This window comes from Macaca thibetana, chromosome 10, assembly GCF_024542745.1.
Source record: "Macaca thibetana thibetana isolate TM-01 chromosome 10, ASM2454274v1, whole genome shotgun sequence".
Taxonomy (NCBI): domain Eukaryota; kingdom Metazoa; phylum Chordata; class Mammalia; order Primates; family Cercopithecidae; genus Macaca; species Macaca thibetana.
The window spans coordinates 40,021,219-40,046,096 of record NC_065587.1 but is presented as its reverse complement, the minus strand read 5'-3'; the positions used below and the strand labels follow the sequence as shown (position 1 = coordinate 40,046,096).

At 31.2% G+C, this 24,878-nt stretch overlaps 1 protein-coding gene across 2 annotated transcripts in view; it reads right to left on the bottom strand.

Annotated features, from left to right (window-relative positions):
* Window positions 1-649: 649 nt before the first annotated feature.
* The window catches only part of SYCP2 (synaptonemal complex protein 2), a 69,450-nt gene continuing 45,221 nt past the window's right edge, over window positions 650-24,878 (bottom strand). For both annotated transcript variants that reach the window (XM_050745550.1, XM_050745551.1), the window contains exons 24-44: window positions 23,026-23,153; window positions 22,218-22,254; window positions 18,304-18,374; window positions 18,153-18,210; window positions 17,656-17,711; window positions 17,186-17,243; window positions 16,575-16,743; window positions 14,328-14,365; window positions 13,687-13,857; window positions 12,136-12,334; window positions 10,745-10,950; window positions 6,704-6,889; window positions 5,759-5,849; window positions 5,335-5,490; window positions 4,634-4,770; window positions 3,430-3,524; window positions 3,236-3,335; window positions 2,814-2,872; window positions 2,589-2,667; window positions 2,403-2,459; window positions 650-1,451 (exon numbers count right to left, since the gene is read on the bottom strand). In XM_050745550.1, coding sequence (XP_050601507.1) covers window positions 1,374-1,451; window positions 2,403-2,459; window positions 2,589-2,667; window positions 2,814-2,872; window positions 3,236-3,335; window positions 3,430-3,524; window positions 4,634-4,770; window positions 5,335-5,490; window positions 5,759-5,849; window positions 6,704-6,889; window positions 10,745-10,950; window positions 12,136-12,334; window positions 13,687-13,857; window positions 14,328-14,365; window positions 16,575-16,743; window positions 17,186-17,243; window positions 17,656-17,711; window positions 18,153-18,210; window positions 18,304-18,374; window positions 22,218-22,254; window positions 23,026-23,153 — 2,229 coding nt within the window. In that variant the 3' untranslated portion in view covers window positions 650-1,373. The remainder of the gene's footprint in view (window positions 1,452-2,402; window positions 2,460-2,588; window positions 2,668-2,813; window positions 2,873-3,235; window positions 3,336-3,429; window positions 3,525-4,633; window positions 4,771-5,334; window positions 5,491-5,758; window positions 5,850-6,703; window positions 6,890-10,744; window positions 10,951-12,135; window positions 12,335-13,686; window positions 13,858-14,327; window positions 14,366-16,574; window positions 16,744-17,185; window positions 17,244-17,655; window positions 17,712-18,152; window positions 18,211-18,303; window positions 18,375-22,217; window positions 22,255-23,025; window positions 23,154-24,878) is intronic.

Genomic DNA, 24,878 nt, shown 5'->3' with positions numbered 1-24,878 from the left:
AAGAGAAAGGGCAAGAGTATTATTTTGAACTATGGCATCTAGAATGGGTAAGGAAGGAAGGACAGACAAGAAGGTAACAGGCATAGGGAAAAGGTATAAATAGCTTGAGACTACTATACAAAGCAAGTTGGAAAGATAGGCTGGAGTGATAAGAATGTTGGAAATTGAGATTTAAAGGGGCACAATTGCTGGTAATGACAGGATTTTAGAAGAGTTGGAAAGAATAAAGAACCTGGGATGGATTACACATATAGTACAGTATTGAAATAAGTATGGGGTATGATTTAGGAGTCTTGGAAATTTGGCTGACGATGAGGTAAACAGGGTGATAAGACATGATGGAATTAGTCTCACAGGGCAACATGGATTTGCAAGTCCTGAGTGGTATTTAATATTATAACAGCTGTCACTCTCTTAAAATAGCAACCCCACTGCCCTATCAATAAATCTTAGCTGATGCTAATAATTGCATAAAGCTGACTAAAATGAGAGGGTTTTAAGAGGCCAGGTTTCCCACTGTATTTAATTACTGGTATTATTTTTGAATAATACTCTGCTACCATTAAGTAGACAAGGGATAGTAAGGCTACTTAGTATTACACTTTGGATCAAATAAATATCCTTCTTCAGATACCCAATGTTCACAAAATAGGAATATAATGATTTATATTTATTTAAGTGACATAAGCTTTTATTTCAACTTCATTAAAAGCAAATCAAATGTGTACTCATTTTTATAAATTAATCTAGCAAGATATTACAATGACTACTAGATTAAAAGTATTTGTCAAACAGCCTGCTTATGAAATAGGACTTCTATATTGAATTAACATATTTAGGCAACGTAGTAGCTTTTTTAGGCCAGAGCCATAACCGAATAAATGTTTCCAACAGTGTGCTGAAAGTACTGATCTACCACTCAGGTATACATTTTAAATTAGGGACTTCCTCCCCCTTGTAAGTGTGGCTAAATTTTTGTTAGTTGAATTCTAAGCTATTAAACATTTTAATTATATTCATCCCCAAACTGCATTGATTCAAAAACACATTTTATGTAATAATACATTTTACACAATAAAATTTAATTAAACTCATTTTATGAGCATAACTCAAAAAGTTTCTTGAAGCTTTCATCTCCAAAATTAAAAAATAATAGTGTATAGACAGAAGTCTTCTGGGCTTGGAGTCATGTTATAGTGGGTCTTTCTCATCCATTAAAAGACTTTTTTTTTTTTTTTTATTTTGAGGGTTCCTATAAAGGGTACACTTGCTTGGGTAACATGTATATTTTTCTCTTTGTAGGACTACTCTTATTTCCTCAGTTATACACAGATAAGAATAATTAGATAAAATATGTTGATAAAAACTAGATTTCACACATTAACATTTTTTTCATGAGACATGAATACTGACATCAGTTCTCTGCGTACATTAAGAAGCTCCTCTTCTAGCTATGGCCAAGAAAAAAAAAATCACACTTAGAAAAAAATTCAAGCTGTTATAAAACAACTTCTTTCATGAAGATATTGCATTCTAAGAGATCTATATCTCGATATCTACAGAATTCTGTGATCATTACTGATATTCGAGACAATCAGTTGAGAGAAGGCTCTAATCTTTTAAAGCCCCAAATTAATGAAACTTAGATTCAATTTTTAAAGGAAGAGAGTAAAATAAAAAGTCTAGAAAACAATTTCAACAAAGATCAACCTAGTTAAGTAGTTTCTTTTTTGCTTGAAGCTAAACTAGCTTAGCCACAACATCTTGATCCCGTACTATGTCAGCATATTGAGGTTCTATTAAAACACAATTTGTAAGCACATTAATATACTGTGTATACAAAGATCAGTGTACTTAAAAATGCCTTTCATCTTTGAGAAAACTCCAAAGACATTATCACTTAAAGCAGTACCTTTAGTCCCTTCCCAGGTCCATGTTCCACCCCAGAATGCAGCTGCTGGTCTGCTAGGCCGTTGGAAAGTAAACTAATTTTATCCTCAAATCTAAGTAAATGACATCTTGTCCAAAGAGACAATAATTCTTCTACTAAACTACAGACTTTTTGGGAGTTTTGTCCTGCCATATTTTCTCCTTCAGAAGACAGAGCAGGACAGAGGCCTGCTGCAGTACACAGTGTTTAGAAACTGCAAACAAGTCATTCTTTCAGCTAATTTTTCAATTTGCAAATTGATATTCTCTTTTATTCCTTAGGAGGGCCTGTTTAAATTACCCCTATTCTTTCATATAAATATGCTCCCATTATTTAAAGAACTAAAAGTAATTGGGCTAAAACTATCTTCTCTCAACCCAAAAAGAAAAAGACATAAAAGCAGAAACAAAAAAAATCAAAAACAAAAGTCATTAAAGTATGATTATTTCATTTTCAAACTTAGTTGATTTACCATGTCCTTAAGAAGCCTGTCTTGCAGCACTTTCATATCTTCTTTCATCAAACACATCTGTAAAAAAGTAAATATATTTCACCCAGGAAATTTACCATAAAAGTTTTCACAGCAAAGACAAAGTTAGATTAACAAATTCTTTTTGTAATCAAGAAAGGTTACCTATAAAAAGCATAAAATGTATACCTCAGATGTAAAAATAGTTTCTTCATTATCAGTAGTACAGAAGACACTTTTAGCCAATGAAGTTTTCAAAAGATGAAGCCTAACAAGTAAAATAATGAGAGTTAACTTTGTATTTATCAATAATTCAAATTAGAGTGCTATAATATAGTATTCATAAGTTTTCAATAGAAATTAATTTAAAAATCTAATTTCATAGATTATAGTCATTAAGAATGTCATACTAACCTCTGTTGTTCACTTTTTTGGTATACACTGAACTTCTGAAATATCTTTTCCCAAAAGTCCTACATTGTAAGGTATAAAATCCAGTTAAACTTTATTAAAAATTAAAATCCAACAGTAGAATTACTCTATTTCTATTATTACAAATTTAAACAAACAGTATGGCTATATGTTAAGAATATTCCAGATGTCACATGCTCTTTCAAATTAAAATAAAATTGAAAGTAAAATCTCTCAGGATTTCTCATTTATTATCAAAGATATTAATCATAAATTTAAGTTTGTACTTCAAAACTAAGATAAAACTAAATTATTTTCTGAACAAAAAGCTTTAGGATGTGCTTCCAAAAAAGAAAGTTTTTCCAAGTATAGCTCTTTAAAAACAAGGTTTTAAACTTATTTAAAAATTTTTAAAAGTAACAAACCACAAATTCCTTTTCCAAATCTTTTAAAGACTGTGAATCTTTTTCAAAATTCTCCAGCTCCTCTATGATAATGAATTGGAATTTATCAAGTTTTTTAATCCTATTACAGAAACAAAATGAGATTAATTTTAAAAACTGTAGCATTCAGAATATGTAGCATTCAAAAGTTTTCAGAACAGATTTGTATTACAGACCTAGAGTCCTGACTTTGATGATTCATTGTTCTCAGATGTTGTTGAGCTGTTTTCCAAGACTGCGTAGTAAAATAACTCAACATTTTATGTCGGATCTGAAAAATACTCATTTTAAACTTAAAATATCTTTACAAAATAACAATATAACCAAGACTACAGTAAGAGCAAATCATTTTCCATGAAATGTAAATTACTAAGAACTTGAAAAAGTGAAAAATTTAAAAACACAGTTATTTAAACTGAAGTGTTAATAGACACTGCTCTGAGTGAACTTATTTAACTCCATCAGTAAGTTTTTGACTAAGGGTTGAATTACTCCTCAACTGTTTTCATAAGAACACCATACTCTACAGTATTTATCAAAATGCTGATGGTCATAATTCTCTTCAAAGACACAGCCTAAAAGTCACACTCAGAATTTTTTAAAACCATTTTTTTTCACAAAAACATATATTCTAATATGTGTCTGTAGCTACATTTGAATATATAAGTCAAAGCTTCTCTATTCAGATTAGGTTGACCTTGGGCAAAAAAAAAAAAAAAAAGAGAAAAAACAAGCAAATTCTAATTTTAACCCTGAATATAGAAGAAAGGAAAGCAAGATTGCAGGGGCGGGGGGGTTGGGGTTGATAACCTGTGCCAAAAAAATCTTTTATTCAAAGGAGGGCATAAAAAGCTATCGATTCCAAATAGAGGCATGTGAAAGAGATAGGCAGAAAAATATTACCAATAATTAAAAATTGTTTTAAAAAGCATTTTTGCATTATCTCACTGGAACCTCAAAAACTAACACTACATAAGTATAATACAGAACTAGTAAAATGAAGTGAAATGGTATTTCTCTGACTGCAGCTGCTCATTCTTTATACTACACTACACTACCTTCATTAATGGTCACCTCCATGAGATAAAAAATGTCTTGAGAAGTGGCATGAAAAGAAAACCGTCCAGTAAAAAAAGAAAAATCATAGAAAAGCCAAAACATTAAATTGAAAAGGAAAATAGGACAAAAGAGAAACAAGTAGTAGCAAAAGAAAGAATATGGATAATATACAGATTTTATTCCAGTTATTCACATATAAGGAAAGTTGGTTTCATGAATGGATATTTGTTGCCAAAGGATCCAACAAGCCAATGGTCGAGTCGAAAGTGTGGCATATTATTATATTATTGGGTATAAATAATAATTTAAAGAATAACTCACATTATTCCTTCTCTTAAATTCTGAATTGAGCCTCTCATAAGTCTCATAAGTCATCTCTATACCTGCAAATTCATTTTGCCAGGTCTCCCAAGGAATAGAAAAGTCATTTGTTGATAATGAAGATATACTTTCAGACACTAAAAAATAAAAACAATCTGCTGAAGTTAAAATATGCATTACTGTAAATTTAGCCTTGTAATTAGGCTAAGAACAAAATCTATCTTATTTTCTGAATCTATGTGAAACCTACGGATTATGAAATCAAAGGCAGAAGAGTTCCTTCTGTTTTTTTAATTTAAAAAAGAGATTATTCTGATTTATAAAACAAACTTTTTGGTATGGCTATTACAGCAGCAATGACTACTTTAAGCTGGAACATTTATGGATTATTTTTTAACTGCTTTTTAACTAGTTCCACATTATTGTTAAGTATTTAATGAGGTACTAGCACATCAGTAAATTCATACTCTAGTAAAACCTAAATATGATAAAGTGATAGAATGATAAGGGAGACCTATGGGTATATAAGACCCTTACTACAACAATTATTCATATAAATGTGAACTTTGCAATGAAGCATCATCCATCTTGGACATATCTGAAGTTGTCTTTACAAATTTGTTTTGTAAATAGACTCATTCAAAATATAAGAACCACCTTCCAAATAACTGCATTTTGATACAGGCTACTGATCTACCTACTTTTGTGGATATGATGATCTGCATCTTCAATTTTACACAGTTTTTTGGGAAGCAAGTTTGGTCTCCTTTCTCCTTTCTCTTCCATTTCTACTTCATTGGAATTACTCAGATTATCTTCCATGTATATCCGTTTGCGACTAAGATGTTGAGTGGGGCCTTAGGAACAGTTAAAGAAAGTTAAAAGTGCTACAATTTTCATTAAAAATACCTAATATTTTCTTGCTTTTATTTTAAAAAGCCTTTGTTTCCACTAAGTATTTTTATGTTTTAGGTAATTATGCATTCAATTCTACCTAGTTTACTTATTTTCTTTTTCCATTAAGTTGAATAATGGTATGACTTAAAAATACATAATTTCTTTAGATGAAATGTCATGCAGCATTTCAGTAATCATTTTTTAAAAAGCAAGACTACGACTACAAACCTGATACATGAGTAGCATCACAGGGCATGTCAAACCACGTTTTCTCTCTTCCTTCACTAGACTTGGATAATGAAGATGCTGAATGACTTTCCTAAAATATGTATTAGAAATTAGAAAATAATTCTGTAAATATGTTTCGATTCACATTTCATCATCTTTCTCAAACCCAAAAGCCAATAATTTTAAATGCTGTCAATTATTTCTCAGATTGTTTCTATCCCTTCCTTTTCATCTCTAATATTACCATGTGTTAACCTTGATTCTAAGTTGACCTCAATCTTCTTGTAATAGCTGTGATGTAAGCTACTTTTTTTTCTATTCCTGCTTTTCATTTCTTTGAGTCAGGAAATGAGGAGCCACAGAAAACTAAAGTTTAAACTATTCTTCTTTCAAACCACATCTTTCACATCTAACCTTATGTTATACTATTTAAATATACAGGTTTTTTTACTTAGTAACCTTTACATAGGTTACTGATTTTTCTTCACTTAATCTACATATACCTACCCATCCACTTAGGTCTAGCTCAAATCCCAGCCCTCTCCAAGTTGTAAAATTCTGTCTTGATTTTCTATATTTTACAGGTTATTAAAATATTTTTATTGATGGATGGATGGGCTTTTATGGTGGCAGGAAGTTCAACCAAATACCTATATATTCATGAAACCAGAAAGTGCCAATTATAAATATGCAATCCGGAGTTCAGCAGTGATATCCTCACTATTTAAGACCTTACTACTCCCATTTTAAAAGTTTCAACTTTCTTCTATCAAAAAATATTTTTCTATGATCAAGCTATTCTGTATACTTTGAAAATCAGATTTGCAGGTAATAACAGTTGAAAGGCATTAAAATATTATAATTACCACTAAAGGTCAGTAATCTGAGTCTTACAAGAACCATTGTAGTTTAAGGAAAATTTATAAGTTATAGTACCATACTTACCTCTCTTTTGCTTTGTACATAATTTTCATTGATATTTGGAGATTCAATTTCCATAAACCGTTTTTCTGAACTATAACTGCTTACGTCTGAATAGCTGTTACGGTTTTGTGTTTCTTGTGTAAGTACCAGAGAACTTTTTTTTTTTCTATTTACAATAGTATTACTCTTAGTTGGAGTATGTCTGGGCTATGAATGAAGACATACAAAAACCCAAAAGTAGTTACAAAATTGTTCAAAGCCCCCCCCCCCAAAAAGAGTTGAACATAAACATAATAAAAAACATTAAAGCAAAACTTCAAAACTACCTAATTCCCTGCAAAAATTCAATTTCAATTCATAACTAAAAATAAAAAATCCTTAGGCAAGTAGATTATTACTTTGATGACCAAAACCTGTAGATAAGGATCCCTGCTAGTACAGTTTCTATGCTCCAGAGGTCAAAGTCACCTTAACAAGAACATGAATAAGAATTTTTTTTGCATTTTCTGTTCCAGTCTTCATGTGTAACAGTTTATACAGCTGTCTATACAGAAAAGCCAAGAGAATCTAGGCAATTACGATAAAATTCAGCAAGGTTGTTGGAGATAAAACAACCAATAGTTTTTCTATATAAAAATTTTAAAACTCAGAAAATATAATTTTAAAAAAAGGTCTGATTTTTTTAAATACAGCAAAAAGAAGACCCATAAGATACTTAAGAATTAATCCAACAAGGTGCATAATTTCCTTTGTAGAAGACTTTGCCCAACTTTGTAGGAAATAAGATGAAAAACTGGAGAGATAAATGATGTTTACCTAAGAAAGATCAACATCAATATTGAAAAATGGCAATTCTTCCCTTAGACAAATGAATTCTAAAATGTATATGAATCAGTAAAGGGCCAAAAGAATTCTGAAGAATGGTGGGGCAGGGGGTATGTGACACCCTATAAATGTAAAATGACCCTAATTAAAGCAATGGTGGCATTAGCACAGAGACAGATAAACAGGCCAGTAAACAGTAAAATCTAATAGTGCCAAATCCAGGCCCATGTGATCACCGGCCTATGACTAAATTAAGATTATTCCACTCCTGATGTTGCACTAATTTGATATCCATATGAAAAAGAAAGCCTGGAGAGACCCAAACCTAAAATTTAAAAATCAAAACTAATATTTTTATAAGAAAATATTTTTGTGACAATAGCTTAGGGGAAGATTTCTTGAACAACCCAAAAGATTGGTAAATTTGATTATATCCTATCTTTTGTCATAGGGAAGTTGTGTAATTAAGTGAAAATATACACAGCAGGAAAAGAATGTTTACATCATATACAACAAATAAAGAATATCCAGAATATATTAAGAACTCATACAAATTTGTAAGAAAAATCAAACAGTGCAATTTAAAAATAAGAAAACAGGGAATTCACAAAATGGCCAAAATCATGTGAAAATACTCATTGATGCCATGAGTCAGGAAAATGCCAACTAAAGACACAACTTTATGCTTACCAGACTGGCAAAAACAGAAACATCTGATAACACCTAGTTAGTTAAAACTGTAGAGAAATGAGCACTATCTCATAGTGTTGAGAGTGTAAGCAGGTTCAACTACTGCATAAAGCAAATTTCCAACACCTTATTAAGAGTTGACAGTAAAGGGGAAGCATGGGGGGAATGTCTCATGAGTGTCCAGCCAATGAATATAACTATTAAAATTCCATCTAATGCAGAGTAGCATCAAAGATGATGGGTGGGGATTACCTAGGTTTGGAGATTTTGCAAGGTGGCACACTGACGGGATTAAAGGATGTGGGGCAAATGAGAATGACAGAAACACTGGGATTGGTTCTAGGACCTCCTGTGGATATCAAAATCAGAAGATGTTCAAATCTGTGATACAAAATGGTTCAGTATTTGCATATAACCTATACACATCCTCCCATATACATAAGTAATCTCTAAATTACTTATGCTACCCTAATGCAATGTAAATACTCTTAAATAGTTGTTATATGTATTGTTTAGGAAATGGTGACAAGAAAAATAGTCTGTACGTGTTCAATATAGACACAGTTAAAAATATATAGTGTTGTCTGTGGTTGAAAATCCACAGATGTGGAACCCACAGATATGGAGGGCCGACTATATTGATAAAGGGTCACAGGAGAATTTGTGTCAATTTCACTAGTGTGAAAATGGGTTTCAAATTGTGGTCTGTAGAAACTCAGTTTTGAAAATATGCCGTGGGGATTATTTGAGGGAAGGAGGTGAGGGAGACTAGGTAGATCTAGCGTTTAGATCTCCTACCTTGACTTTAAAACAGCCTAGTTTCACTTTTATCTGTCTGGCACACAATGGTCCCCGTTAGCTGCAGTTTTGCTTTCCATGGTTTCAATAACTCATGCTCAACCATAGCCCAAAAATATTAAATGAAAAATTCCAGAAATCATTTATAAGTTTCAAATTGTGCACCATTCTGTGTGGTGCCATGAAATCTCTGGCTGTCCTGCTGTCCTGCCTGGGATATGAAAATCATCACTTTGTCCAGCATATCTATGCTGTATATGCTACCTGCCTGTTAGTCAAATAATAGCCATCTCAGTTATCAGATTGACTGGAGATATTGCAGTGCTCAAGTAACCCTTATTTTACTAAATAATGGCCCCCAAAAGCAAGAGTAGTGATGCTGTATTGTTATAGTTGTTCTGTTTTGTCATTGTAATAACTTATAAATTGCATATTTATAAGTTAATGTATAAATTAAACAATCATAGGTATGTATGTATAGGAAAAAAAGATAGTATATATAGGGTTCAGTACTATCCTCCATTTCAGGTATCCATTGGGGGAAGGGTGTCTTGGAACATATTCCCTGAGAATAAGGGGTGATTACTATACAGAGTACAGATAAGAGTTTTGTAGTAGGAATGATCACTTCCTAAGAGATACTACTAATTGTTCTACACATTAGAACTACACACATTTTCTAGATCTGAATATGCTTATTCCTGCAATGCAGGTACTTCTTTCAGATTTCACCATAAAGTCTACGGCCTTTAATAACCTTTAGTTACAAAAATTACATGTTGACAAAGTAAATGGACAATTTAGTTGAAAACAGTGTAATTACAATATTTGGTTTAGGTGTTTATAAGGAAGTTTAACAGGTAAATGGTAGGAATATAAAAAGTAAATATATGTTGAAAAAAATTTCTTCATTCTTCCTCATCTATGTATCAAATTATATGTACCATTTCTTCTTAAAATATAGTAGACCCTTCTGAAACCATGGATAGTATCTAACCCTATTATACTATGCACAAATTTCTTTTTCCTAATTTCATAGAAGATTCATTCTTACCATAGATCTTAGCAACTTTGACATACCTTATTTTTGGTTCCTTATTAAGCACAGACTATTCACCGTTTCACTTAAAGGAATATTTTATGGCTTTTCTTTGGCCCATCTGAATTGTCAGCATCAATACTCTTGCCCGTTGGCGGTATTGTTAGGTAAAATAACGGTTACTTTAACACAAGCACTGCAATACATCTACAGTTGATCTGATCACCAAGATGGCTACTATGTGACTAACAGGCAGGTAGGGTATACAGCATGGATACACTGGACAAAGGGTTGATTCATGTCCCAGGAGGGACAGAATGGATGGCTCGAGATTTCATCACCCTATTCAGAATGGCACACAATGTTAAACACATGAATTGTTTATTTCTGCAATTTCTTATTTAATATCATCAGACCACAGTTGACTGTAGGTAACTGAAACCTCAAAAAGTGAAACCACAGATAATGAGAAACTACTGTACTCTCCTGCTACCACATTCTTCCTCCCGTATAGCTATATATATATTTTTTGTTAGGTTCATCAAGACTGGCAACTATCTCTCTCTCTTATTATGTCCCTCTCCCCCAAGACCCTAGACCAAACCCAAAACCTTAAATAGACAAGCAATGTGTATCCGATTAAGATAGGGAAAATGACTTACTACCTTCAGATATATCTGATAAAGAAAAATATATATATACATTCTCACCAAAAACAGTGGTCGTGGAATTGGTGAACAACTTTCACTTGCACACAGGTAGTTTTTCTCATTGTTTTTGGGTGACTTTATTGTACCTCCAACTCCACTGTTACTATTTAAGGATTCAAGTGATGAAGTTTTTGGATAAGGTGATATAGATTTTGTTATGCAGTCATAATCCTGAGTAAAATCCTTTTCTGTTATTTTCTCTACACCTACATTGCATCAAAAAACACAAGAAAACAGATGGCAAGCGCTATCATTGATGTCTGCTTTAGAAATAGCATGATTAACTTAAATTCTAAGAATATAAAGATTTGTCAAATCTTCAAGTCTTGGCTATAAAAAAGGATACCTTTTAAAAAAATTAAAATCAAGTTATATTTAAAATATTTATAAGACTGAAAAACAATAATGGCTGAATTTAAAATATACTTGTAACCACAAGAACTTTCAAAACATTTTCCAATAAAAATATCTACAGTATGACCTGAAATATAAGGATCAACCTAATTATTATCTTGAGTATTTTGACATCATAGCTGACAGTGTTGTATATTTTAATGTAACAAAGTTTTATCATTGAAAAAGAAATCATCTGCTCTACATCTTTCACATAAAAATTAGAAAATTTATTGCTGGAATAAATCTTAATATAAATAAATCCTCAGACAATTTTCAGATCAAATCAGGGCATGTACATCTGTCTTCTAAGTATGTGCTTATGTGAAATTTTATAGTGGTCCTTAGTACTGAGAACACAATAGCTACTTTAGAGGAAGCAGAAGTATACTAACTGATTTAAAGTCTTGCATTTTAACTGAAATGATTAGCATTTAGAAATGCTTTAAAATGTCCTTGCAAGGAAACAAAAATGGTATAAAAAGGGCAAGCTTATACTTTCTATACTAGTAGGCATACACATATACCAGAGCTCCAAAGAATATGAATTTTTCTTTGCCAATTATTTAAAAGTAAAAGCAAAACCTCAACTGTATACAGTATTAATCCACTGTGGGTCCAAGATATTCCTTGGACTTTTGTCAATGAAATATAAATAGAAAAAACAGAATTATCCATAAATTCTCATGTTATTAAATATATATTGAGCTAAAAAAGCACATTAAAATTAAGTATTTAAGATTTCAAGTTATAATTTGTGACTAAATATTTTCCACATTAAAGCATTTGATCTTTAACTTCCTAACATGAAAAACTTCAGTATCCTAGTAGCATTGTTCCCATGTTATCAAAAGTCAAGTTACTAGCATTAACTAGCTTAACAATGAAGTTTTAAGTACTATAATCACCAATGCCCCTCAAAATTGTATTTTCCTATAATTAGAGTTATAGAAAACTACTGAATATTCAAGTTAAGAAAAAACGAAGTTATTACTGACCTCTCGTTACTTCTATAGATGATGGACTGCCAGATAAAGATCTAGGAGATAAGTCAAGGCAATTATCTCGTATAGTATCTTTTAGTAGACATGAGTTTTTCCAGGGTTTTGATAGTTCCTTTTCTGTTTCAGCATGGAAGACTTTCTGTTGTTTCTTTGGTAGCTTTACGGTTTTCATTCTGGAACGGATATTCTCCTCCTAAATGTATCAATAACTTTCAAATTATACTCAAGTACAAATATTTACACTTGGACACATAAAACAAATTATATTCAAATATTTATTAAAGGTTGTATATTACCACATACAGGTATAACAAGGACCTAGATATGAGTAGTGAAAGACTTTCTAATATACTAGAAGCCATAAGACAAATTCCCAGGAGAATATAATACATTTACTATAATAAATATCTTAAGAGATACAAATAGCCAACCTTCTTTGAGGGTTCAAAGAAGATTAGCCCAGCTACTAGGCGGACTGAGGCAGGAGAATCGCTTGAACACTGGAGGCGGAGGTTGCAGTGAGCCAAGATCACACCACTGCACTCCAGCCCAGTGACAGAGCGAGGTTGTGTCTCAAAAAAAAAAAAAAAAAAAAAAAAAAAAGTGATAGAAAATTAGGAAATCTTTAAAGTCTTTTGGGTAAGAGATAACAAGATTGCGAACAAGAAGAGATGGAAGTTTATGATGTTAAATCAGCACACTGTACTGGTCAGAAACCTATCTTTAGTGCCAGACTCTCTGGTTTCAAATCCTAGATCTACCACTTCCTAGCTGTGTGACCTTGAGCAAGCTCCTTCTCTCTGAGCCTCAATTTTCTCAGTTGTAAAATGGGATGACAGTAATAGTACTAATTACCTATAGTACTTACGAGATTTTAAGACATTAAATCTGTAAAGTGCTTAATATAGCAGCTGGCACATTGTAAGCACTACAAATATTTATATACTATACACATACACTATATGTGTATATGTACAGTGGTTACTATATATAGTGATATATATAAGTATATATATTTTTCCCATAATTGGAGTTACAGAAAACTATTGAATATTGACAAAAAAATGAAATTATACTGACATCTCATTACTTCTATAGATGATGGACTGCCAGACAAATAAATAACTTTGCTTTCAAGAACAGGTGACTGGGAAAGTGTCTGGACATTATGAGACATAAGGAAGAAGTCAGGGATGGTGACAGGTGAGCCAGTGTGTGAGAAGAACCTCAGACACCAATATTTTGCTTTCACTCAACAGATGGACAACTTCTCCATGCTATACTTTATTAAAGCCTAATTTTAGAAGATTAAGTACTTCTCCATTTCAAAGATACTATCATAAGGTTATAATTTCACTAGATGCACACATCTGTTTTATAACAAAAATGCCAACTATTGCCTAAGGGCAAATTTCTAGAATTATTAAATTTTGTCACATAGGAAGTTAACTCTTAAGAAGTAACAAGATAAATTTGACATTTTTTACAAAAAGATATGTTTAATATTTTAAGAGGCTTTTAGAAATTAATCTGAACTGTATTTACCTTTACTAGCAAGTTCTCTTTAAATGAATGTGAAAATTCTTGTTCACACTCTGATTCTGAATTTGAGAGATCTTTATAATTTTTTTTTGTTTTGGTTGCTTTTCGTGGAAGTCTGATTCTTCCTTCCGGAACTGTCTTGTCCATCTTTTTGGTGATATTTTTACTGGGTATCTTTAGGAAAAAAATTCCTGAATATTATTAGATCAATATTTGAGGCACAAGAAATACAAACAATTTGCTATAAAATTGGCACTGTGACAAGCTTTACGTAAAATATTTGTAAGATTGATTTTTGATTAACATACTTTAAATTAATGGATTTTATCTTCCCATTCCAGTTACCTTCTTTACCATGCTCTGTATCCCTACCATTAAATCCCTGAGAAGCCTGATATATACTATCTAACTGAAGTAAAAGAGATTTAAAAAAATATCTAAAAGCACAGAATAAAATGGAGTCAAATAAAGGCCAATGTGATTTAAAAAAAGAAACAAGTCATGAGAAAGGGTGCAAAAGGAGGAACAAGTACATAACACACATAACTGATAACAAGAATAAAATTATGAGATGATGAATTATTTTCATATGACAAGAAAAAGTAATTGTAAAGGGATGTTTGAACACAAATTTCTTGGCTTACCATTTTAGAGCTTGGTTGTCCCTTTTCCAAGGATGATCCTGCAATTCAGAAAAATAAGGTTAAATTTTCACAATAGATAAGAATGGGCATTAAATTTATGAGAACATCATTTCAGCATATTTAAATTAAAATAACAAAAAACAGTAAGTTTTTAAAGCATTTGTTAGCATTTAATAAATGAACCTCCATGTGGCTTCAGGCCACCAGGATACCAGCCCTCCTGACACCGTAATCTTCTCCTCACCCCTTCTGCTGAAGAATCTGGCCTCACAATGATACACTACTTTGGAAGCTTTTCCTTTCCCAGAACTTTTTAGTAGCCCAACTGTACCACATCTCTGATTGGCACCATCTTTAAACTCATCCAAAAATGTAATTTTCAAGAATTGATAACTTTTACTGTATAGTGTTTGGTATGATATGAATTGCCAGTTTTCCTCCCACTCCTTTATTTTATAGAACTTTTTAAACATATAAGAGAGTATGTCAACATAAGTTATAAAGTTAACACCTATAAATCTACCACTCAATTTAAGAACCAGATTGTGGATAATGCTGAATCTACTTACGTATGCTCTCTTATACCATCCTCCGTGTCCCTTCTGCTAAAAGGTAATTACTGTCCTGAAATCTGCAGGTCTTAGTTACTTGCTTTAAAAACAAGCGTTATTACACAGATATATATCTCTAAACAATATAATGAGATTTATAAAATATCACATCCTGTATAATATCCTATGATTTATTTTCCATACATCACTATGTTAATAAGATTTATCCATATTATTGATAGCAGCTTTAGTCCCACTTCCCTTTTTTGCCTTTCAAGTATCTTTCCAAATAGTCTCTGAAACCTAAGAAATGAGATTATCCAAGCAAAGGAAGCAAAGCTGTTTTGGAAGAAAGGTCCTCTAATCTTGGCAATAAGTCAATTCAAACACATTAACTTGTAGTTGTTCAATAATTTAAACAAAAGAATTCATACAGAATTTCAATTTCATAAATAGTGATGACAGTATTCTAACCTCTAACGTCTTCCTGAGATCTCTAATCTTCTACTTTATGTTATAAATGTTTTTATTTGTACATCTTCCCACTAGACTCTATGGTCCCTGAGGGCATGTGAGTCTTATTATATTTCTCTTTGGCTGCTTCAAGGTTCAGACTACGATGCAATCTAGCCTCACCTTTCACCATTTTCCCACAAATATGATCTATGTACCAAATACCTTAATACTGCATTCCCTGATTATACTATGCTATTCCATACTTCTCTCCCTTTTATATATGATAATTCTGCTGCTTTACTTCCTCATGTATCTGGTGACCCCTCACCTAAATTTCAAGACTCAGCTTCATTTCTAAACACATGCCAAAATTCACTTCTACTTTTAGGTAACTATTGGTTATTTTTAATCCTGGAATAAAATAAAAGCTGACGCCTTTAAAATAAATATACATTTAATTGAAAATCACAGAGTTAAGTCTTCTTTTAAAAATGCAACATATAAAATCTTTGTTTTAGCAAACATTGAAATTGATGTTCAGCTGTGAAAATGGTAATTCTCTCTAGCCAAAACTTATACCTGAAACTCATACCAACTACTTCAAGAGATTCACTATCACAAAGACAAAGCAGAAACCACTTTCTAGGAAAATACTTTGTGGAAAACTTAGGCAAAAAAAAAAAAAAAAATCTGGAAGAAAATTGTTTGCCTTTTGATATATTTTTTGTGTCTATATAAATTCCTTAAAAAGGATGCATGTTGGGTGCAGCAAGAAGATGGGATATTTAGTAAAAAAATATATACACACACATATAAATACATATATTTTATACACAAACACATAAATGTAAATACATGTAAATATATATAGGTTAGTGTCAAAGTTCAAGCCTTGATCTTAAAGGTGTTGAGTTCATGAGTAATTGGTATATTATTCACAATAATTAGCTAAATAACTGGATAATACTGGGCCATGAGTAGACAAGTGATGAGAATCATGAGCCAAGGATCATGATAAATCATAATTTGTGTTCCTAAGGTCCTATTAAAAATAAAATTTAAATATAACCATATTACCAAAATAATAAAACAAAAACCATAAAAATTGTAGTGTTTTGTCCTATCCATGAAAGTATGTAGTAATGAAGTCTAAATAAAATAAGCTTATATAAAGCATTTTAAATAATTGAAATAAATTGTAAAATCATTTGCAACATTTCTCCAAAAGATAATTTCTTACTTGATTTTCCACTTTTATGATTCTTCACATTTTTATTTCTGCTATAGTCTATTAGCTGTGGTTTTGATTTGGGTTCTCTTAGCCAGCTAATATCAGTCTTGCTGTCATCACATCTGTACTCTGTTTCAGTATCACTAAATAGATTTTTCTTTTGATGATTTGTTATAATCTATAAAAAAAGTTTGAAATGCATGAAGAAATACTACATCTCATTATATCATGCAAGGTAAGTTAAACCAAAACAACAACAACAAAAAACAATATCCTAATTTAGGATGGCATTAATAACCTATCCAAGAAAGTCGCTTGAAAAACCAGATCAGATAGTGATACTTGCATTTTGGTGTTGATGTTGTTAATTCAAAGTTAAAACAACTTATTTCCAGAGAGATATAACCTAATAGTACACATAGAAAAAAAACTAAACTTGTCATTTCATTAGATGATTACAAACAGCTGAAAGACAATAAGAAAATTCATAATAGGAATGTGGATAGTTGCATAAATAAAACAATCAAAATATTTTTGTTTTCTTGTTTTTGATGATCTTTAACATTAAAAATTAAGAGAAATACTATTTCTAATAGACATATTGAGATATTATAACTTACTTTTTTATCTTTTGTTTTGACAGAAGATTTAAGTTCATCATGATTCCTTGGACCTACCCTTAAATAAAAATATGTATTAATTAAAAAATACCCTTCATACTTATTTTCTTAAGGTAACACACAATGGACAATTAGACCTGAGTTTTCAGTCTTAACTCTTTCACTAATTAGCTATATTATTCTGGCCAAGCCAATTATCCTCTCTGACCTCAGTTATAAAATAACTATGTTAGATTAAAGAACTACTAAGTCTTTTCAGCTTCATGATCTAGGATATACAACTAATATTCAAAGTGATGATAATTTGCATATTAATTTAGAGTAAATGCTGAAGTAACAGAATCATAATGGGAGTAATAATAACTACCATTTTTAATTCACTCTTCTCATTTGTTAAACTCTAAGACTGGGAAGAGATATTTAAGAGGAAAAAAAAGATCAGAATATTTTAATCGAACAAAAATACCTACAATCTAATCGACTTATCCGCACAGGCTTCTTTAGCTGCAGCTTGAAACTCTTGGATCTACATTGTAAATAAACATTAAAAAAAGAGTTGTCAATGTCAAACAAGAATTAAAAGGAATAAACATCTAGTTTTGCTTCACAAAATAAGATTTGACATAAAATTAACTTTACTACAATATTTGTATTTGAAAAGAAAACATATAATAAAAATAAATAAGAGTTTTACTTTTCATCAATAAGAAAGGTGATTTTCTTGGTAGTGAAGGCTTTCTACCCCACAATTGCTTGTTTTTCTCTATCTTATTCCAAAAAAAAAAAAATTGAAAAAAAAGACACCTAAATATACATAGGCTGGTTATCCAAAATATTATTACCTATTTCTTAAAAAATTTAAAGCATGTAAGAGGATGCACATTAAAAACATACTATCTAATAACCGCACGGTAAATACAATGTAACTTCTCAGTAAATACAAAGTATCTATTGATTTTTAGCTTACTCCAAGTTTTATGATAGGGTCATCGGCTCCGTTCAAATTAAAATTGTAAACATCATTCCTGTGAAAATGAAGAGAAATATTAGCTCCACTTAAATACGTGTAGTCTCTTCAAATACGAAGAAAATGAAAAATATTTACAAAAAATACTTACAATGGGCATTCAGAAGTAACATTGACAAAAGTAGTCTTCAGTTTTCTGTAGCTTTTTTTCTGAACTTTTTCCTAAATACAAAAGAGGGTTATAAAAAAATCATTAAATGGATAACAGGTATATGAAAAAATGGATAACAGGTATATGAAAAAATGCTCAACAGCACTAATCATCAGAGAAACGCAAATCAAAAACTGAGATGTCATCTCACCTCAGTTAAAATGGCTTGTACCAAAAAGACAGGCAATAACAGATGCTAGTGAGGATGTGGGTCTCATACACTGTTGGTGGAATGCAAATGGTGGTACAACCACTGTGAACAACAGTGTGAAGATTCCTCAAAAAACTAAAAATAGAACTATAGTATGATCCAGCAAGTTACTGAGTATATATCCAAAAGAAAGGAAATCAATATACCAAAGAAGTATCTGCACACCCATGCTTACTGCAGCATTATTGAAACCTAAGTGTCCATCAATGGATAAATGCATAAAGAAAATGTGGTCTGTGTATATACAATGGAATATTATTCAGCAATAAAAAAAGAATGAAATCCTGTCACTTGTAGGAACATGGATGTAACTGGAGGCCAAAGTAAAGTGAAATGAGCCAAACACAGAAAGACAAATTCCCATGTTCTCACTCATAAGTGGGAGCTAGAGAAGTGAATCTTATGGAGATACAGCATAGAACAGTGATTATCAGAGGCCAGGAAGAGTAGGAAGGAGTAGGGGGGGAACTAAGGGATTAAATATATATATATATATAAAATATATAAAATATGTAATATTATATATATTTATATATTTATATATATTTATATTTATATATATAATCAGTGAAATGCACACTTAAAAATGATAAAGATGGTAAATTTTATATTTTACCTCAACAAAAAACTTGTACATTACTCTATGTGCCAAACAAATAATGTGCGATTAATTTTTAAATATTTTTCTAGTTGTGCTTTCACTAATATAAATCTGACATTTGTAACATTCTCCTTAAACTGAATAAAAATATATGCAAAATAAATTAAATCACCACCCATAAGTATAATTGCACTCCTAGGGCCAGGTGCAGTGGCTTACACCTGTAACCCCAGCACTTTGGGAGGCCAAGGTGGGTGGGTCACCTGAGGTCAGGAGTTCAACACCAGCCTGACCAATATGGTGAAACCCTATCTCTACTGAAAATATAAAAATTAGCTGGGCATGGTGGCATGCGCCTGTAGTCCGAGCTACTCAAGAGGCTGAGACAGGTGAATTGCTTGAACCTGGGAGGCAGAGGTTGCAGTGAACCAAGATCACACCACTGCACTCCAGCCTGGGGAACAGAGCAAGACTCTATGTCTCAAAAAAAAAAAAAAAAAAAAAAAAAAAAAAAAAAAAATGCATTCCTATGTTCATTGCAGTGGTATTTATAATAATCAAAACACGGAAACAAAGTATTCATTGACATATGAATGGATAAATTGTGGTGCATGTATATATACATGAAGAAATATTATTCAGCCTTAAAAATAGTATATCCTGAAATTTGCTATAACATGGATGAACCAAGACAAGAGGACATTATGCTAAGCGAAATAACCAGACAGAAAGAAAATACTGCATGACCTCCCTTGTATGTGGACTCTTAAAAAAAAAAAAAAAAAAAAGTCAAATCTATAGAAATAAGAGAATAAAACAGTGGTCACCAGAGGATGGCGGGGGGAAGGAAAAAGGGAGATCAAAGGATACAAAGTTGCAGATATATAGGATGAGTAAGTCTAGAGATATAATGCAGAACACATAAGGACTATTAATAGTATTGTGTAATACACCAACTTTATATAATACAGTATTATATAATAGGTTGTTGTACCAACCTATTATATTTGGGATATTTGCCAAGAATAGATTTTATGTGCCCTTGCCACATACACACAAAGATGAATGAATACATTAATTTGATTATAGTAACCATTTCACTATGTATATCATGTTATACACCTTAAATATATACAATAAGAAAACTACTTTTTTGAAATATTGAAGACTTAAATAGTAAAAATATAATAGAAAATATTGTAAATCTAATAAAATCCTTTAACCTTAATACTTACTGACATTGTTGTATGTAGATAAATGACCTCCTTACTGGAATTCTACAAGCTAAATTTTGGTGATGCCATGATCACAAACCAAGCATGCTTCTACTTTGTTTTGGATTTTCATTTGCTTTAAACTCTTAAATAGAAAACTTTTGAGAGGCTAAGGTTTAAGTAAAATCTCATATAAAAGAGTCAAAAAGCTATCAATTAACTAGTATTGTTAGGAAAAAAAAGTGTTAGATTATTCATACAGTCTACAACTAAAAAGATATACAACCAGATCTCAAAGTAGTGAGGGCAAAAAAGAAGTTAAATAAAATAACATTTAATAAATTATTAATTGTAATATGTTGTATTAATGATTACTGATCAGAAATAATTAGACTATCTAGTAAGTTAGAAATATTAAAACCTAAAGTATTAATTTTATTTTTTGACATCTTCAATTTATTTCTCTCGGCTATTTTATTATAGAAGTATTTGCATTATTTTAAAAAGGTTCTCTCAATATATTACTCCTCTGATCATTTATCTGACTTATCCTTCCCAGTATTGTTTTTACCAGTGCTTGCATACACGTGTTCATTCATCTGTTGCATCTTTTGTGTGCTGTTACAGAATATGTAAAAATGAGCAAAGATGTTAAAGAAGATAAGCCAAAGGTATCAATGGTATTATAGAGGATACAAAGGTGAGCACAAAAATGTTACAGAAAATACAAAGATGATTCAGAATAAAGTGTAGTGAAAAAATAGAAGAAAAAAAACCCCATGAGTAAAATAGCAAAAATAAATAAAAATGTAAAAGGTACCAAAACACTCTATTGTACAGATTCAGAATTATTGCCAAATGGGTTTTTGAGTCAGGGCATCTTGGAAAGTTTTCATAAGGAAGGTACAAAGCAAGACTTGCAAAGAGAAATATTTTAAAAATCAGATAAGAGGGTGAGAGAGCCTGCTGACTAAGTTCAAAGTTCATTGCAAAGAGAAAAAGAATAAATACTTAGGAAAGACTTACTTCAGGAAACCTCAAGTTATCATGTTTCAGTTAAACATGACATGCCTAGAAAATTAAGAAACAAGATAATCTTTTAAAGGGACAAGTGAGCCAGTCTATGTTTCCATTTAATTCAATAAGCAACAGGGACCAAAAAAAGGTTTCTGAACAAGAAAGTGGCATGATTGGAGCTGTGTGCTTTGGAAAGAAAAAAAGCTGGTAGTGAATGTAATGTATGGATTGACACAGAGAAATGCTAGAGGCAAAGAAAATTAATACATAAAGCCTATTGTAATAATCCAGAGATTAGAAATCAGAACCGAAACTGGGCTAATAGGAGTTGGCCTAGACAGGGGAGAAAACATTCAAGAAGAACTTACAGAGGGTGAACTTCAAAACTTGAAATATTAAGTGGACACAGAGAGCAACTGTGAGGAATTAGAAAAAAGATAATTTATATTATAAGCCTGGATAAAGAGTAAAGGTTTTTTAAAACAAAATTGGAACTTCAGTAGGATCTAATTATTAGGAGAGATGGGATCGGCTATTAACACACACACACACAGTGAAAAGGATATAGTGAATCATATACCAAAAAGTAAAAATATTATGCTCATATATCTAATAGAAGCATTTTATTTGAAAAACAGAAGGTTGGAGGGCTATTCTGAGTACTTGCTACTAAACCCGTCAGTGGTTATCATTCATTTAGCAATACGCCAAAAACATCATTATCAAATTCCACTTTACCACTATGTTATTTTAGTGTTTATGGTCAAATACTGAGTTTGACTACACATTTGGTGAAGTAAATAACACCTACCTTACTGAGTTGTACAACAGATTTGTTTGAAAAACCACTGTAAAAAAAGATTTTGTCAAAATTGAAAAGGCAATTAAGTATCAATAGAATATTTTTCATAAAAGTCATTTTATTTAAGATAAACCACATTTATATCACTAAATCTATATTCAATATGTTAAAAATAACCAAAATGTAACAGTAATAGTCTGATATTTTTGCTACTTCACTCACAGTAAATAGCACTTACAATAGAGCCTTCAAAGCTGAATCATTAATGCAGCAGAAAGTGTGAATTTAAAATGAATGATTCTGCCATAAGAGTCATTTATTCATGATCTATAGTAAGGCCAGAATTAACGTAAACTTGAATTAACAACCTGACAGACTATAAATGGACATTCTGTAATAAACACAATCTTTGGAAAGACTGCAAAGAATGTACTATTTACTACAAAAAAACTCTCATATCTGGTTAAATTTTGTATTTCATTAAGCAATGTATTTAAATATATTTAGTTTATTCATTACTAGATTCAGTAAGTACAATGTCTACATCTTAAAGATTTATTTTTAAAATGGTATGTTGTGTTGATATGTGTTTGATCCTATATAAAATGTAACTAGACAATAGAATGACAAATTTCAAATTTAGTTCCCTTCCTGTGTAATTTAAACATCTACTATTTATAAAAGTATTAAGTAACCATGTGTTTTCTACTGAAAAGTTACATTATCTGAACCTATGTTTAAAATTAACCTTTTTTAAATTGTGTAATATAGTTATATCGGTCAGAAAAATATTCATATCTGAAATTTAAGAACATACCTGTTAATCAAAGACTCCTTTAATTTTCTTGTAGACTTGATGTCATCTTTTGTTTTGTATCTTTTATTGATTTGGCTTATCAAGGATTCTGCTGCATGGGTAAATTCTTTCCCTTTTGACTTTTCTCTCTGAAAAAATTTGTAAGTTACTTTTAAACTCTACCAGTTAATCTTCAAAGGAAAATAAAGGCTGAAAAAAAACTTTTAAGATAAATCTGGTTCTATTTATACCTGTAAAGAGAAATAGACTCAATTATTTAATAAGTTTGAGCTTTGTTAGGCATTGAAATAACTCAAGATAAATATTTTAACAGAACTTTACAGAGTGCTTTGTAGACATTTTTAAAAATGTTTCTACCCATGAGAATAAAAAACTGAAAAAAGGAGAAGCCATTTCTTTGAAAAGATCAATAAAATTGATAAACCTTTAGTCAGATTAACAAAGAAGAAAGAGGAAAAAAACAAATTACTATCAGAAATGAAAGAAGGACCATCACTGCTGATCACATAGACATTAAAATAGTAAGTCAATATTACGAACTCCATGCCCACAAATGTGATAGGCTAGATGAAATGGACCAATTCCTTGAAAGACATAATCTACCAAAACTTATGTAAACAGAAACAGATCATCTGACTAGGCCTATGTCTATTAAAGAAATGGGATGAATACTTGATATCCTACCAAAACAAAACACCAGAAAGAGTTCACTGGTGAACTCTATCAAACATTTAAGGAAGAAATTATGCCAATTCTCCACAATCTTCTAGAAGATAGAAGAGTAGGAACTACTTCCTAACTTGGTCTATGAGGCCAATATCCCCTTAATACCAAAACCAAAGACATTACAAACAAGTAGAAGTACAAACCAATATCTCCCATAAACACATATGCAAAAATCTGTAACATCAGCAGTATCAGCAAATCAAATCCTACAACCTATAAAACGAATTACTCACCTATTACCAAGTGGAATTTATTCTAGGCATGCAAGACTGATTTGACATTTGAAAATTAATGTACTCCATCATATCAACAGGCTAATTTAAAATAATCAATATAAATTGATACACAAAAAGCATCTGACAAAATCCAACACAAACTCATGATAAAAAACTCTTAGCAAACTAGGAATAAATGGAAACTTTCTCAGCTTGATAAAGAATATCTACAAAAACAGTTACAGCTAACATCACACTTAAGGGTGAGAAACAAGATGCTTTTCCTATTAAAATCAGAAACAAGGCAAAAATGTCCCCTCTCATTGCTTCTTTCTAACATTGTGCTGGAATTCTTAGCTAAGGCAATAAGCAGAAAAAGGAAATAACAGGTATATTGATTAGGAAAGAAGAAATAAAACTGTCTTTGTTCACAAATGACCTCACTGTCTATGTAGAAAATCTCAAAGAATTAGCAACAAAACTACTGGAAGTAATAAGCAATTGTAGCAAGATTGCAAATTACAAGGTTAATATACAAAAGTCAACCACTTTCTTATAAACCAGCAATGAACAAGTGGAGTTTGTAATCAAAAGCATAATATAATTTACATTAGCACTGCCAAAAGAAATACTTAAATGTGAATCTAACAAAACATGTACAAGAGAAAAACTACAAAAGTCTGATGAAAGAAATCAAAGGAGATCTAAATAAATGAAGAGATATTCCACATATATGGATAGAAAGCTCAATACTGTCAAGATGTCAGTTCTTTCTAACTTGATCTATAGATTTAACACATTCTTAGTCGAAAGTACAAACAAGTGGAACACAGGGGAATGGTAGGGCACTGAAGCTATTCTGTATAATACTGTAATGGTAGATATGTCACTTCACTACATACTTGTCAAAAC